This window comes from Pollachius pollachius, assembly GCF_949987615.1.
Source record: "Pollachius pollachius genome assembly, chromosome: 11".
Taxonomy (NCBI): Eukaryota; Metazoa; Chordata; class Actinopteri; order Gadiformes; family Gadidae; genus Pollachius; species Pollachius pollachius.
The window spans coordinates 23,765,614-23,780,613 of record NC_136944.1 but is presented as its reverse complement, the minus strand read 5'-3'; the positions used below and the strand labels follow the sequence as shown (position 1 = coordinate 23,780,613).

At 54.8% G+C, this 15,000-nt stretch overlaps 2 protein-coding genes across 3 annotated transcripts in view; one reads left to right on the top strand and one right to left on the bottom strand.

Moving 5' to 3' along the window:
- Nucleotides 1-1,278, bottom strand: part of LOC307083171 (uncharacterized protein) — a 9,040-nt gene extending 7,762 nt beyond the window's left edge. For both annotated transcript variants that reach the window (XM_079746984.1, XM_079746985.1), the window contains exons 1-2: nucleotides 1,074-1,278; nucleotides 80-189 (exon numbers count right to left, since the gene is read on the bottom strand). In XM_079746984.1, coding sequence (XP_079603110.1) covers nucleotides 80-189; nucleotides 1,074-1,149 — 186 coding nt within the window. In that variant the 5' untranslated portion in view covers nucleotides 1,150-1,278. The remainder of the gene's footprint in view (nucleotides 1-79; nucleotides 190-1,073) is intronic.
- Nucleotides 1,279-2,056: 778 nt separating this feature from the next.
- On the top strand, nucleotides 2,057-14,909 carry xylt2 (xylosyltransferase II). The gene is made up of 7 exons (XM_079746589.1): nucleotides 2,057-2,189; nucleotides 6,337-6,877; nucleotides 9,220-9,392; nucleotides 10,855-11,057; nucleotides 12,697-12,777; nucleotides 13,659-13,875; nucleotides 14,393-14,909. Exons 1-7 carry the CDS (start codon nucleotides 2,058-2,060, stop codon nucleotides 14,582-14,584), a joined length of 1,539 nt encoding a protein of 512 aa, XP_079602715.1. The 5' UTR covers nucleotide 2,057; the 3' UTR covers nucleotides 14,585-14,909.
- The last annotated feature ends 91 nt before the right edge of the window (nucleotides 14,910-15,000 follow it).

The following is a 15,000-nucleotide window of genomic DNA, read 5'->3' as shown; positions in this document are numbered from 1 at the left end:
ATAATAGGTCTATAATACAGATGTGTATTCTAGGTCTATTATACAGATGTGTGTACACCCTGTGTGTCCCAGGTCTCACCAGGGTCCGGTGGGAGTCATGGTAGGGGGGGACTTTGCAGCAGTGGGGGTCTTTACGGTAGATCACAGACAGCATGGCTACGATGACCACAAACAGAACCAGAGAGGAGCCTGAGGAAAGGAAACAAGGGAGCAGGGGTCATTAGGACCTAGGGTAGGACTATCAGTATCAACACCAACGTGTATCAACGATCTGCTGACAGACAAACATACATCAACAGAAGCTTAATGTATGAATGAATCACTTTAGGCCATTGCTACATGTTTACCTATTCACGCAGAGCCATTCACCCTCTGAACACAGACTGAGAGGTTCAACCAATCACACGCAGCGATCAGACCACTGAGAGGCATACAGGGGGGACACCTTTACACAGGTTGTGTTTATGTGTGACCAAGGTTAGAGGATTCTGTTAAATATATACATTCAACTAAATCATTTTATTGAGAAATAACTTCTATTGGGGGGGACCTGTTGTGTTTTTTAGTCCCCCCCCCCCCATGAAGCTGCGCCCATGAAAGGAAAGGGAACTAATAGTCCTGGTCCCCACACATCTTAACACTGACCTCTCTATCCTCCCTCAGCGTTGACGTGAAGTTATGTTAGTCTATCATACAATGTTGCTTTGTGTTTGTGTGTGTGTGTGTGTGTGTGTGTGTGTGTGTGTGTGTGTGTGTGTGTGTGTTTAGTTCAAGTCATAAGTCATAGAATTCCTCAATATCGTTTAACTTTTGTCATCTGCAGGTGGAAGGTGTATCGACTAATCAGTCACATTGACAAATAAAGTTAAAGGAACAGCAGAAATAATAAGCCTATACTGCAAACTGATTTAATAATAATTAGTTAAGAGTTCCTACAGGGCAAACTAACTAGTGTGAAGAACGTCGTTATCTGTCACAACATTTAGTTTGTTGTTAAATCACTCGTCTATTGTTGTTAAAATAGATATTTAACATGACCATTAATCATTGCCGCAGTTAAAAGCTCGACTTACAACACGCCACGATGACTGTGAGCTGATCCGGGGTCAGCAGTGCGGGAGGACCGGTGGGACCTGCCGGAGTGGACATCTTCCAGGACTGCTCCTAAGATCCGGAACCCCGAGCTCCGACGGACATGCTCCTCACCGAGCGGAGACCAGAGGATCGCTGCTGCTGTTCCGTCCCGTCCCGAGATGTGAGGAGCGACAGGGCCGTCCCTCCAGCAGACATGCCCGGTGTGTGTGGCTGTGGCTCTGGAGACAGGAGGAGTGTGGTCCCTGAGCGAGGGGCTGGACTCGGCTCTGCTCGGGACTGGACTCGGCTCTGCTCGGGACTGGAGCCACCAGCAGGGTGCCTCTCGGTCTGGGCGGGACGGCTGGCGGTGACACAGCTGCTCCCAGTAGATGTTCCCTCTGGCTGCCGCGGGGGGGAATGCAGATAGGGCGGACGATTCTAATGAATCACTTTCTATATACTAATAAGACACTTTCTCTACTGCCAGGACGGCAGACCATGTATCTCAGTCTGATCAGGCAGCGGATGAATGACCAAGAAGTCACGCAATACGTCTAATCTAGAGAGCAAGCAGTCACAGTGACGACATGGTTTCGGCGGAAATTGAAATTGAAAAGCGGTCACACACTTATGTTGTGTGAACCGAACTGAACACACACACACAGCATTCTTCCCGTTACCATGGGGACGGCGATGGGATTGACACCAATACAAAGGGAATGGGTTCAACGTTGACGTTGCACAATTCAAACATAAAAGTTCGTCAAAGTTAAACGAAACCATTCATCTTTATGAGCAACAGTTGATGGTGAACGTTGATCGAACATGTTTTAATGTGAAATGACCTAAAACCGTTCTGTTCTCTGTACCGGAGGAGAAACGTTGAAGGCGGGTCGCGTCACTGCGTAATCGCGTCACTGCGTGCGCGCGCTCTTCAGTCTATGCCGTGCACGCGCCCATGTAAACCGTCCGAGTCCAAAAAAATGGTGGCCAGCGCTCGAGTGCAAAAGCTCCTCCGACGATACAAACTCGCCATCGCCGTGGGATTAACGATACTGCTGATACAGGGACTGGTGGTATGGAGCCTGCGGAGCCTTGAGGAGGGCGAGGCCGAGGTAAGACCTCCTGTTTCGGGCCATGAGAACACACATGTGGAACCCCAGCAGCCGCTCCGCTAGCCGAGCTAACCACTCCACTGTGGAGCTGAGACAGCAACATGGGGCTCCTCTCCGGGTCCTTCTGGTCACGGTCCTGGTCGGGTGGTCCGAAGTGTAGTCCCACCGCGGTGTGAGTGAGGGGCTGCTGAGGGCAGGCGGCTGGGGGGACGCGCAGAGGATGGGGAACCCCCCCTCTGGGACCTTCAGGGGATGGAGACCCCCAGAGGACTCAGAGGATGGCTGAGGACCCCTTTAGAGGATGGGGAACCCTCTCCGGGACCTCTCGAAGGACTGGGACCCCTCAGGTCAGAACCACAGAGGGGTCCCATCCTAGGAGAGCCTGGCAGAACGCGTAGGAAGGGAAGTGGAGTTCCCCATTCAGGGGGGGACCTCCAAATACCTGTGGCCCCCCTCGGGTCGGCCCTCTGCCGTTCGCTGTGATCGGGTCCAGTAACATGTTGTCTGAGAGGAATGACGGATTGATTTATAAAAAAGCTTTTGTTTCCATTAGTTTTTGCGAGTACCTTTCTGACTGCTTCCAGTTAGAGGGATCCTGGTGTGAATTTATTTGGGGATATGTTCCTTATGGATATTTAATAATGTCCAACAAACACAAATGTTTACTATAATACAAGTAGTGTTTCCTGACTCCCAGGAGCGACTCGTACATGAGCCACAATCCGCTTCTACCAGGAAACGGGGAGGTGGGTTAGGAGTCAGCTGTTTGAGTGTGGGAATGTTCCCTGAGCTCCAGGTGGGTTCTCCCTGAACACCTGGAGCGCCGGCCTCAGGCTCCTGACCGGAGGCGGGCCGGCTCCTCTCTCTGAGCGGTAAAAAGGAGCCGGAGAGCGGGAGCAGGCCCTGCGGCGGTTCCCCCAGCATGTGCCACCGTCAGAGGCGGTCCCCGCTCAGAAGAGAGCGCTCAGGAATGTGAGCTGAAGGGTTTGGGAGGCAGGCCAGGTTCTCGTCGTGATGTGGCATGTGAGAGGCCGGTGCAATCTTTCCCTCGGAGCGCAGGGTTCCTAGAAAGCACAGAGGGGCTGGGGGCTGGGGGGAAAGGATCCAACCCTGGCAGCAGAAAACAATCGCTTATTCAGGCTCACACCTTTAGTACAACGCAGTTGTTTGAATCAGACTAAGCGATTGTTTGGGTCAGCCTGTCCGCGGCGTCCCGTCTGTTAATTAAGAAGCTGCAGACCGAACGGAATGCAGCCATCTGTGCTGTGCTTCATTGGTGTGCGGGAACACGCTCGCTCGCTCACCGCTCACCGTTTAGAAGCGGCTTAAAAAGCGGCAGCGGGCATTCAGAGAAGACAGCCCACACACATTAGTCTTAGCGCGGGCTCTGTGTTCTCCGTGCCGCGCTGCTCACTAAGTGAACAGTGTGAAGCCATGGAGCCCCCAGAGCCATGTACGGTATGTTATTGTTCCCCGGCCAGAGGCTGAGGCCTTTCAGAGGCCGGCGGCCCGTCGGCAGGGCGGCCCACGGCGCTGCTTTGGTTGGCAGCTCGCTCCCTGGCACCGGCCCTCTGGGCGCTGGTCCCACCCCCCTAACGGCCCACGGACCAGCCCCCCCCCGCCCCCGGCTCCGTTCCCACAGACTCCGCCGCTCCGATGGCGTGCCACGGCGTCCCGCCCTGCGGTGTGATGAAGACATGAAGCCGCCGCCCACTCGCGGCTCTGCTTTCCAAGACACATACTGGGGGGGTTATATAAAGCCTGTGGGCTGCTCGGCCGGGGCTCCAGCAGAAGTCCAAATCTCCCCAGTTGGTTTCTATTTTCCTTTGTTGTCTGAGAGGGTATTTCTGACTCCCAACGAGCAGCGGGTGAGTTTGTGTTTAGACGCATTTCCTTCCTCTATTGTCCTCGCCGGCCAGGAGTGGCACAACAACACACAGCGACAACAACCCCACACAGTGACAACACGAGTTGCCCAAGGACATGAGGAAGCAGCATTTGTCTGTCGGGTCGTGTTTCCTAAGGTGGAGGAACGTGTTGGGAGCGAGTCTGACAGGTGACTGCGTCTCTCCGCTCTGAGCTCCTGCTGGTACGTTGGGTCGCCGGCTACGGTCGGACCTGTAGGGTGTGGTCTCTGTTTGGAGGGGATCCTCCTTAAGCTGCCTGCAGAGTGGGATGAAGCCTGTGTCCATACACTAGGGCCCCCTATCCAACCACAAGGTCTGCAGACCAGTGTGTGAGTCCTCTGCCCCCTGCGGTGACACTCTATTTATAGGGCATTGGAAACTTGTCACTTCAACATCATAACCGTCCATCCTTCTTTGAAGGTTTGGCCAGGGCTTCCTGTGGACCCCCAGACCCCTGGGTTAGGGTGGGAGGCTGCTGCCAGGCCGACGGCTCTCTGACCAGTTAGAACCCCTGCTCTGACCCCTGGATGCCCCCCCCAGCCCAGTGTAGTCCCTGGAACTTGTTAAGCTTGTTACTGATTCGTCCAAAATGTGCGTCAAGGTGCTTTGTGTGGATTACGCTTTTAATTGTTTTTGTTTTAAGACCTTATTTTAGCTGACACACAATGACATACTTTTTACTATTGTTCTATTTGGTGTCCCAAGTATTTCTTTGCTGAATGTCTTTTATTCTGGTGTTGTACACACACACACACTCAGTCAGTCAGTCAGTCAGTCAGTCAGTCAGTCAGTCAGTCAGTCAGTCAGTCAGTCAGTCAGTCAGTCAGTCGCTCACTCACTCGCACACCTCTCTCTGATGAGCAAGTTTCTGGTTTTAGCTTGGCTGTGTTTGTCAGGGTGACCTATGGACTCATCAATACTGTTGCTGTAGTGACACCCAGTGTGTGTGAAGAGCCTCCTTATGAGCTGCCTGCAGTGTGGAGCAATTATACAAGCAGCAGTCAACCTGCTGATGCTACGCTTCCTCCTTAGCCCGTGTACACACACCACACCATACACATACACACCCACAGGCTATATAATGCTCTGATAAGGTCGGACTTCCCCTTTTGCAACGTTTTCAAAGCTGTCCAGTTAGGCTTAGCTTCCTCTGTGTGTGTGTGTTGTGTTTGCGGATGTACCTCTGTCAGTGTGGCACCTGTCCCTCTGCGTTCTGCTCTGTCCCACAGCTCAACGCTCGCCTGAATCATGTCTCGGTTTATGTGTCTTTCCCAGATTACCTTCACACAAAAAGGCTTTGCTATAAATATCCCAGCTCAGGGTGAGATGAGACTCCCAACAGAGTGAAGGCAGATCTCCCTGTGGGCCTCAGTCCTGCCTCTCTGTGCTCCTCTTCCTCCTCCTGGGTGTGAATCATCCAGCCTCTTCCTCCAAGACTAACTCTCTCTCCCCCCCCTCTCTCTCCCCCCCCCCCCTCTCCCCCCCCCCTCTTCTCCTCTCTCTCTCTCTCTCTCTCTCTCTCTCTCTCCCCCCCCCTCTCTCCCCCCCTCCCTCTCTCCCCTCTCCTCCCCTTCTCCCCCTCCCTCCCCCCCTTCTCCTCTCTCTCTCTCTCCCCCCCTCTCTCCCCCTCCCTCTCTCCCCCCCTCCCTCTCTCCCCCCTTCTCCCCCTCCCTCTCCCCCCCCCTCTTCTCCTCTCTCTCTCTCTCCCCCCCTTCTCCTCTCCCTCCCTCTCTCCCCCCCCTCTTCTCCTCTCTCTCTCTCTCTCCCCCCCCCTTCTCCTCTCCCTCTCTCTCTCCCCCTCCCTCTCTCCCCCCTCCTCCCCTTCTCCACCTCCCTCTCTCCCCTCTCCTCCCCTTCTCCCCCTCCCTCTCTCCCCCCTCCTCCCCTTCTCCCCCTCCCTCCCCCCCCCTCTCCCCCTCCCTCTCTCCCCCCCCCTCCCCCTCTCTCCCCCCCCCCTCTCCCCCTCTCTCCCCCCCCTCTTCTCCTCTCTCTCTCTCTCTCTCCCCCCCCCCCTCTCCCCCTCCCTCTCTCCCCCCTCCTCCCCTTCTCCCCCTCCCTCCCCCCCCTCTCCCCCTCCCTCTCTCCCCCCCCTCCCCCTCTCTCCCCCCCCCCTCTCCCCCTCTCTCCCCCCCCTCTTCTCCTCTCTCTCTCTCTCTCTCCCCCCCCCCCTCTCCTCCTCTCTCTCCCCCCCTCTCCCCCTCTCCCCCCCCCTCTCCCCCTCTCTCTCCCCCCTCCCACAGAGGAAGACCCGGCGGTCCAAGCTCCCCGACCACGCTGCCCCGCCCCCCCAGCAGGACGCGGCGGGCTGGGAGCGGCAGAGCCCCCCCTCCCCGGCGAGGAGCGCCGCCCGTCCTGAGCGGGCGGGCGGCGACCCGGGGGGCGCCGTCCGGCGGGAGGCCGGCCGCAACGGCAAGCGCCGCCTCCCGCCGCGGGGCCGCACCACCGAGCAGTACGCCGCCGCCGCCGGCGCCATGGGGGGTGGGGCCGACGGCGTGGGCGCTGCCCTGGCCCCCCCCGACCCCTCGGGCAACCGCAACCTCAGCCAGGGGCGGGCGGGGCCGCCGGCGGCGGCGGGCGAGCCGGGCAGCGTGGACGGCGCCCCCCAGGTCCCCGGGGGCGGGGACTTCGTGCCCAAGTGTGACATCATGGGGAAGGACGCGCTGTCGGCGCTGCACCGCGCCGCCTCCCAGGCCTGCCGCCAGGAGATCGCCAACATCGTGTGCCGCCACCAGGCCGGCCTACTGATGCCCAAGAACCTGCCCCAGTACTGCCCCCACAGCGGTGAGAGGGGTGCTGGTCTCTCTTCCGTTAGGCTGCCGGTCTCTCTCCTGTTGGAGGTGCCGGTCTCTCTCCTGTTAGTGTGCTGGTGTTGGAGGGTGCCGGTCTCTCTCCTGTTGGAGGGTGCCGGTCTCTCTCCTGTTGGAGGGTGCCGGTCTCTCTCCTGTTGGAGGGTGCCGGTCTCTCTCCTGTTGGAGGGTGCCAGTCTCTCTCCTGTTGGAGGGTGCCGGTCTCTCTCCTGTTGGAGGGTGCCGGTCTCTCTCCTGTTGGAGGGTGCCAGTCTCTCTCCTGTTGGAGGTGCCGGTCTCTCTCCTGTTGGAGGGTGCCGGTCTCTCTCCTGTTAGTGTGCTGGTGTTGGAGGGTGCCGGTCTCTCTCCTGTTGGAGGGTGCCGGTCTCTCTCCTGTTGGAGGGTGCCGGTCTATCTCCTGTTGGAGGTGCCGGTCTCTCTCCTGTTGGAGGGTGCCGGTCTCTCTCCTGTTGGAGGGTGCCGGTCTCTCTCCTGTTGGAGGGTGCCGGTCTCTCTCCTGTTGGAGGGTGCCGGTCTCTCTCCTGTTGGAGGGTGCCGGTCTCTCTCCTGTCGGAGGGTGCCGGTCTCTCTCCTGTCGGAGGTGCCGGTCTATCTCCTGTTGGAGGTGCCGGTCTCTCTCCTGTTAGTGTGCTGGTGTTGGAGGGTGCCGGTCTCTCTCCTGTTGGAGGGTGCCGGTCTCTCTCCTGTTAGTGTGCTGGTGTTGGAGGGTGCCGGTCTCTCTCCTGTTGGAGGGTGCCGGTCTCTCTCCTGTTGGAGGGTGCCGGTCTATCTCCTGTTGGAGGTGCCGTCTCTCTCCTGTTGGAGGGTGCCGGTCTCTCCTGTTAGAAGTGCCAGTCTCTCTCTTGTCGGAGGGTGCCGGTCTCTCTCCTGTTAGTGTGCTGGTGTTGGAGGGTGCCGGTCTATCTCCTGTCGGAGGGTGCCGGTCTCTCCTGTTAGAAGTGCCAGTCTCTCTCTTGTCGGAGGGTGCCGGTCTCTCCTGTCGGAGGGTGCCGGTCTCTCTCCTCCATTATGTGTGCAGGCATGCCGCCCCTCACAGCTTCACTAAACCCTAGTGACTGATCAGCCGGTGGCCGGCTGCTGATCGTCCTCTAATGGAGGCAGTTCCCAAGGCCAAACCTCAGTGAATATTTCATGGACTCTGTGGTTCTGCTCCTGCTCTCCTTCACTCAGAATGTAGAAGATAGCCCCGGTATAGTCTGTTCATCAACAGACCTACCAGTTATAGAACTACCAGTACCTGACCTACCAGTACCAGTCCTACCAGTACCAGTGTTCTGTCTATACCAGTAGCGGTGTGGTTCTGTCCCCAGTAAAGGGCCAGACCAGAGCTTTGTCCCATTACCCCGAGCCCTTTCTGATGAGGCCTCAGGCCAAAACACATCGAAATAACTGCAGAATAACAAATGCATTTCTAATAAATAATGACTGGAACGCACTAACGCTCTGTCGACAGGGCTGTAGATGTGCACTCAGAGTGAGCCATCTAATTCCTTTCTGATGGAGTTTTAATTAGCTCTTGAGTTTGAGGAACTTTTTGTTTAATTACATCTTGTGGGATTAAATACTTTTAGTTTGATTCGACCGGCTGAACTTCATGTGTGCTTAAATTATACTTGAAGAGTAATTGCTCTACAGTTCTTGTACATCGCATCGTCACATCGCAAAGAACATTGGAATGCATGTTAGCGTTTTGGTACTGATGATTTATTTGTCACTTAGTATATCGTGGAATTATTTGTTATTATAATGTTATTCAACATTGTTGTGTTTCAAACTGCCTTTGCATTCCTCGTTTGAGTATTTTAAGTTTTAATTTGCTTAAGTTACAGTATTTAACGTAGATCTGACAGTATGGCGGAGTATCTGCAACAAAACATCCCATGATGCATTCTGATGTTGAGGCCGTATTGAAAGCCTGGTCTTGACAGTAGTCTCTCTCTCTCTGAGCCTGGTCTTCACAGTAGTGTCTCTCTCTCTCTCTCTCTCTCTCTCTCTCTCTCTCTCTCTCTCTCTCTCTCTCTCTCTCTCTCCCTCCCTCTCTGAGCCTGGTCTTGACAGTAGTCTCTCTCTCTCTCTCTCTCTCTCTCCTTGAGCCTGGTCTTGACAGTAGTCTCTCTCTCTCTCTCTCTCTCTGAGCCTGGTCTTGACAGTAGTCTCTCTCTCTCTCTCTCTCTCTCTCTCTCTCTCTCTCCTTGAGCCTGGTCTTGACAGTAGTCTCTCTCTCTCTCTCTCTCTCTGAGCCTGGTCTTGACAGTAGTCTCTCTCTCTCTCTCTCTCTCTCTCTGAGCCTGGTCTTGACAGTAGTCTCTCTCCCAGGCGGGGCGTCCGGGCCGGTCCAGGCCGGCGGGCGGCTGAGTAAGGCTCTGTCGCAGGCCCCGGTCAGGGTGGCCTACGTCCTGATGGTGCACGGCCGGGCGGTGCGGCAGCTGAAACGCCTCCTCAAGGCCATCTACCACCGGGACCACTATTACTACATCCACGTGGACAAGGTGAGCACCACCCAACACCACCACCTCCACCACTACCACCAGCACTACTGCTACATGGGGGAGTGGTGGTGGGGGTGTACTAAACGGGGGCAGTACCTGATCAACTTCACCAGCTGCCCCTCCTGCCCCCAGGAGGTGTCTCGTTGGGGGGGTTTAAAGAGCGTCTCCCGCTCCTTCGTGTTCCTCCGCCTTAAACCTGACAGCCCGTCAGCTGGGCGCTACGTCGTCCCTTACGCCCTCCTCATGTGTAACCCTGACAGCCCGTCGGCTGGGCGCTACGTCGTCCCTTACGCCCTCCTCATGTGTAATCCTGCTCCCCCACATGTTCAGCAGCACCTCTTAAGTCCCTTTTGTTCCTCGTGCTTCACCGGTGGAGCTATGGTCTGTATGCTGGGGGGCGTACTGTCTGTGATGTAGTGGCACCGCATCGTGGGGATCTTTAGATACGTTTTATTGTTACGAGGCTGGTATTGTTTCAAAATTTCCGGCGGTACCTTGACTTATTTTCTGGCAAAGCCTCCACAACAATCATCCGCGCTTGTCCATTGGTGATTTGGTGTAGCGCTGGAAAGCTAGTCATTGCCCGCACCAGCAGAAGTATTCCATCAGAAGAGTCCTCCGCTTTTGATAATGTTGCTAAATCCCTGCTCTGGTACACCTACAGAGTCACATGCACCCTACCATGAGAGAACGTTCTGTTGCAGCCGTCATCATCATCCATCATGAATCCAACATGAAAGACGACAGACCAGACAGGAGTCAGATACAACAATAGAGCCCAGGGACAATACAGCCCAACGCAAGAACCCTTCAGGGGAAGACAAAAGGCCAGCAGATGACTGAGTGCAGAATGAGTCATTTGTGCAAATTCTTTATTCTAATTGCAGTGCAAACAAAAGAGTCTGAGTTTCAGCCCTCCGAGGTGGACCTCTGTGTGTTGTACCTGAAGGTAGGAGATGTAGAGCTCGGTCAGAGACGTGACCCTAACCCCATCCAGTCTAGTGGAGCTCTGCACATATCCTTATTAAAACGTCGACCGGCTGTCCTGTCGTCCCCTCAGCAGCAGTCCATTAGCCAGCCTCTCTCCGTCTGCTGATGAGTCCTGAACCTCGAGCCGCAACGCTGATTATCACCGCCGCTGTGTTTCCCCACATTTCAACGGTTATTTTCCCTGTCTCCATCTCTCTCTCTCTCTGTCTGTCTGTCTGTCTGTCTGTCTTTCTGTCTGTCTGTCTGTCTGTCTGTCTGTCTGTCTGTCTGTCTGTCTGTCTGTCTGTCTGTCTGTCTGTCTGTCTGTCTGTCTGTCTGTCTGTCTGTCTGTCTGTCTCTGTCTTTCTCTCTCGCTCTGTCTTTCTCTCTCTCTGTCTCTGTCTCTCTCTCTCTCTCTCTCTCTGTGTCTCTCTCTCTCTCTCTCTCTCTCTCTCTGTCTCTCTCTCTCTGTCTCTCCCCCCCCCCCACCCAGCGCTCTGGCTACCTGCACCGGGAGGTTCTGGCGATGGCGGAGCAGTACAGCAACGTGCGTGCCACGCCGTGGCGCATGGTGACCATCTGGGGCGGGGCCAGCCTGCTGAAGGCCTACCTGCACAGCATGCAGGACCTGCTCTCCATGCTGGACTGGGAGTGGGACTTCTTCATCAACCTCAGCGCCACCGACTTCCCCACCAGGTGGGACTCAACTGGTTTACTCCGCCTAGCCGCCCCCCCTTACCCCCCCCGAACCCCTCTGATGCACTAATTGTGTGTTGTACGTCCTGGCACTTAGAACTAGGGCTCAGCCATATGTGGCTCCTTATCCTGGCTATCTCTGTTGTAAACGGGGAATGGGTTGAACGATGATGGTTCGGTGAACATCCAGTGTTTCCCCCAGCACTGTATGGTCAAGGCAGCCGCCTTAACAACAGTAGGGCCACGCCTTAACTACCAATGTATAAAAAATATATATTTATAAAATAAATATATATATATTTATATATATTTTTTTATATTAATATATGCAATCACAAAGTACAAAACTCTCGTAGGGAAAGAAAACATACTTCCATCAAGTACCAAAATCAAAGATAAAGAATGCATCGGTAATACTGTTCAAAACTGTAGTGAAACACTGACATCCTTACTCTACCCTCAGCGATATATCGTTGTTTCTCTTTCTTCTGACAAATGTACTTACTGTAAGTCTCGATAAAAGCGTCGATAAACGCCCTGAATGTAACTGTAAACAGCAGCTGTCCGTATCAATGCTGCACCTGTCGCGTCACAGCTCCCTCTGTGGTTGTATTATCTATTTATGGGTGCATGCACTTGTTCCCAGCGGGGGTATGAATCGATGCTGTGTTTGATGCTCATCGTCTCTGCCAGGCCTCTCTGTAGACGGGTACTTTGTAGGATGGCTTTGTTATTCAGATCCACTCACTCTGGTGACCAGAAGGGACTTGTACTTGTTACACACAACAGAAGCGCAGCCGGATCATTGGCCAGATGAGATGGCTTCTGCCCCGGCTGCGCTGAAGGACTGAGGTCCAGTGATGCCCCGGGGCAGAACAGAGCAGCTCCTCTCCCTCAGCGGCCCGGTCCTCGCTGTACGCGCGTGTCCTCGTCTGAGCCCGGTTCAACGCTCTACCACAGAGGGAGAACTTGTAGATCGGGGAGTGTACTCCATCAAAGGGCTGCACCTCACAGCTCACTGCTCAGGGACACGGCTGCCATCCCCAAGGACTTAGAGCATCGTAGCGTTACATCCTCAATCTACTGCTGCTCAGTTAGTGTTTGGCTCCACTCTGCTCACCTTGTCTCTCTCCCTCTCTGTCTCTCTCTGTCTCTCTCTCTGTCTCTCTGTCTGTCTGTCTGTCTCTCTCCCTCTCTGTTTCTGTCTCTCTCTGTCTGTCTGTCTCCCTCTCTCTCTCTGTCTGTCTGTCTGTCTCTCTCTCTCTGTCTCTCTCTCTCTCTGTCTCTCTCTGTGTCTGTCTCTCTCCCTCTCTGTTTCTGTCTCTCTCTGTCTGTCTGTCTCTCTCCCTCTCTGTCTGTCTGTCTCTCTCTCTCTGTCTCTGTCTCTGTCTCTGTCTCTGTCTCTCTCTCTCTGTCTCTGTCTCTCTGTCTATGTCTCTGTCTGTCTGTCTGTCTGTCTCTCTCCCTCTCTGTTTCTGTCTCTGTTTCTGTCTCTCTGTCTCTGTCTGTCTCTCTCTCACTCACTCACTCTCTCTGTCTCTGTCTCTGTCTCTCTCTCTCTCTCTCTCTCTCTCTCTCTCTCTCTCTCTCTCTCTCTCTCTCTCTCTCTCTCTCTCTCTCTCTCTCTCTCTCTCTGCAGGACCAACGATGAGCTGGTGGCCTACCTCTCTCAGAACCGAGACAAGAACTTCCTCAAGTCCCACGGGAGGGAGAACACCAGGTGAGGACCCCCAGGCTGTCCCCCCCCCCCCCCCATCCTGCTGGTCTCCGGCCGCACGGAAACGTCTGGAAGGCGTCCTTGGAAACTTTTTGGAAAAGGGGCAGGCACTTTAGAAATGTACCTGGCAGGTGATTGGATGAACCATCTGTCCATCAGGTGGATTTAGTAGGTCCTGGTAGGATGCTGATTGGGCAGAGCCGCTTCGGTCAGACCGCAAGCATAACTTGAAGCCTGGACAGAAGCTATCTCTCCAGGCTTCAAGCTGGCTTCAAGGCTCTCGCTGCCTCCTCAGGTGAGATCATCTCCACATGCATTAAGGAGAGCACCATGAGAGCACCATGAGAACACCATTCTCCACGAGGGCGTCTGTCGCTGGTCTCTAAACAAGAGGCATTGCAGCTCTGGTGTTCACTGATGCTCAGAGAAAACTAAAAGCACAGACAGTCCTAACACAACGTAGGAAGGCCTGCTGGCCGGCTGAGTCAGTGAGGAAGGAAATGCACGAGTGTTTTTCAAGCGGTTGTTGTGAATGTCCTGTGTTGTTTCCCTGAGTGTATCAGCTGAACTTTCCACTATTTATAATAACGCTGAGACCGGACACACAGGCTCCTGTTGGCTCCCTTTAGCGAGTGACGTCTAGTCTCCAGCAAAGAGGCTCAGGTTGTTCCTCCGGACCTCAGCTCAACTTTATTAGTACAGCACCTTTCATACAATAGTGCAGAATAAAACAGTGCAGACAAAAATATCAATAACTCAATAGACAAGAAAAGGTTGAATATATCAAGACCGGATACTACAACAATAAAATAAATAAAGGCCTTCTCTTAATCCCGCCCCTCCCTGCTATGCCCCGCCCCCTCCCCGCTATGCCCCGCCCCCAGGTTCATCAAGAAGCAGGGTCTGGACCGGCTGTTCCACGAGTGCGACAACCACATGTGGCGTCTGGGGGAGCGAGGGATCCCGGAGGGGCTGGACGTGTCGGGCGGCTCGGATTGGTTCGCCCTGACCCGCCGCTTCGTGGAGTACGCTGTCACCTCGTCGGACGAGCTGGTGGCCGGCCTGAAGCAGTTCTACACCTACGCGCTGCTGCCCGCCGAGGTGGGGGCCGCCACATGCACACACACACACTCCGAGGCTGCACCCCTTCGTAGTCGGACTAGAATCCACGATGCAAATCGTGACCCCGAGAAGGTCTTCACTCATGAATGATGTGTTTTTTATTCACTTTGTCGGTATTCAAAGTCCTCCGCTGTCTTTGAGTTATCAGGCAGGAGTTTTCATCCGGAGTGATTTCGCACTGAATTCCTAATCAGGTCACTCATTAGCCGGTAAGGCAATTAATGAGGTGTTTAAGCATTTCTACATAATTTCAGTCCGGTGTAATTTCCAAACGACGCATGGAAACATGGTGGTTCTAGTTCTTACTTGGACAGATATGAGTGGTTGCTAGGCCGGATCTGTCCCGCGGGCCGCTAATTGGCTACCCTTACAGTACCCCGTGCTAATTGGCTACCCCTAATTGGCTATCCCTAATTGGCTACCCGCTAATTGGCTCCCCCTGCAGTACCCTCCTGCCCTCCTAACAGAGGTCCTAACCTGCGCCCCGTCTCCCCAGTCCTTCTTCCACACCGTGCTGGGGAACAGCCACATGTGCGACTCCCTGGTGGACAACAACCTGCGCGTCACCAACTGGAACCGCAAGCTGGGCTGTAAGTGCCAGTACAAACACATCGTGGACTGGTGCGGCTGCTCGCCCAACGACTTCAAGCCCGCAGACCTCATCCGCATCCAGGTCAGTGTGGGGTGAGCAGGGGGCAGAACCATGGGGGCGGCATGTGGCTCAGGAGGCAGGGCGGGTTGCCTGGTAACCAGACTGTTGCTAGTTTGATCCCCGGCTCATCCTAGAGTGTCGAGGTGTCCCTGAGCAAGACGCCTCACCCTGACTGCTCCTGACCAGCTGGCTGTCAGCCTGAGGGGCTGACACCGCCGACGGTGTGTGAGTGGGTGAATGTGTGCATGAATGGGTGAATGTGAGGCAGTATTGTAAAGCGCCTTGATGGCCACGTAGGTGGCATCGGATTTAGTCCATGAAATGCATGAATGGTCAACGGAGTGTGTCTAAAGGTCTCATGCAGCCTATTGGCGGTGCTCTATAGCTGAACCCCAGCTCTGTGAGGTCCAAAACTCACCGAAGCCATGTCTCATTCATTGAACCATGTGATA

Coding starts and splice junctions, on each gene's coding strand:
- xylt2 (XM_079746589.1), top strand. CDS start 2,058: ATGGTGGCCAGCGCTCGAGTGCAAAAGCTCCTCCGACGATACAAACTC. Junction 2,190..6,336: donor TTGAGGAGGGCGAGGCCGAG/GTAAGACCTCCT, acceptor CCCCTCCCACAG/AGGAAGACCCGGCGGTCCAA. Junction 12,778..13,658: donor CACGGGAGGGAGAACACCAG/GTGAGGACCCCC, acceptor CCCCGCCCCCAG/GTTCATCAAGAAGCAGGGTC.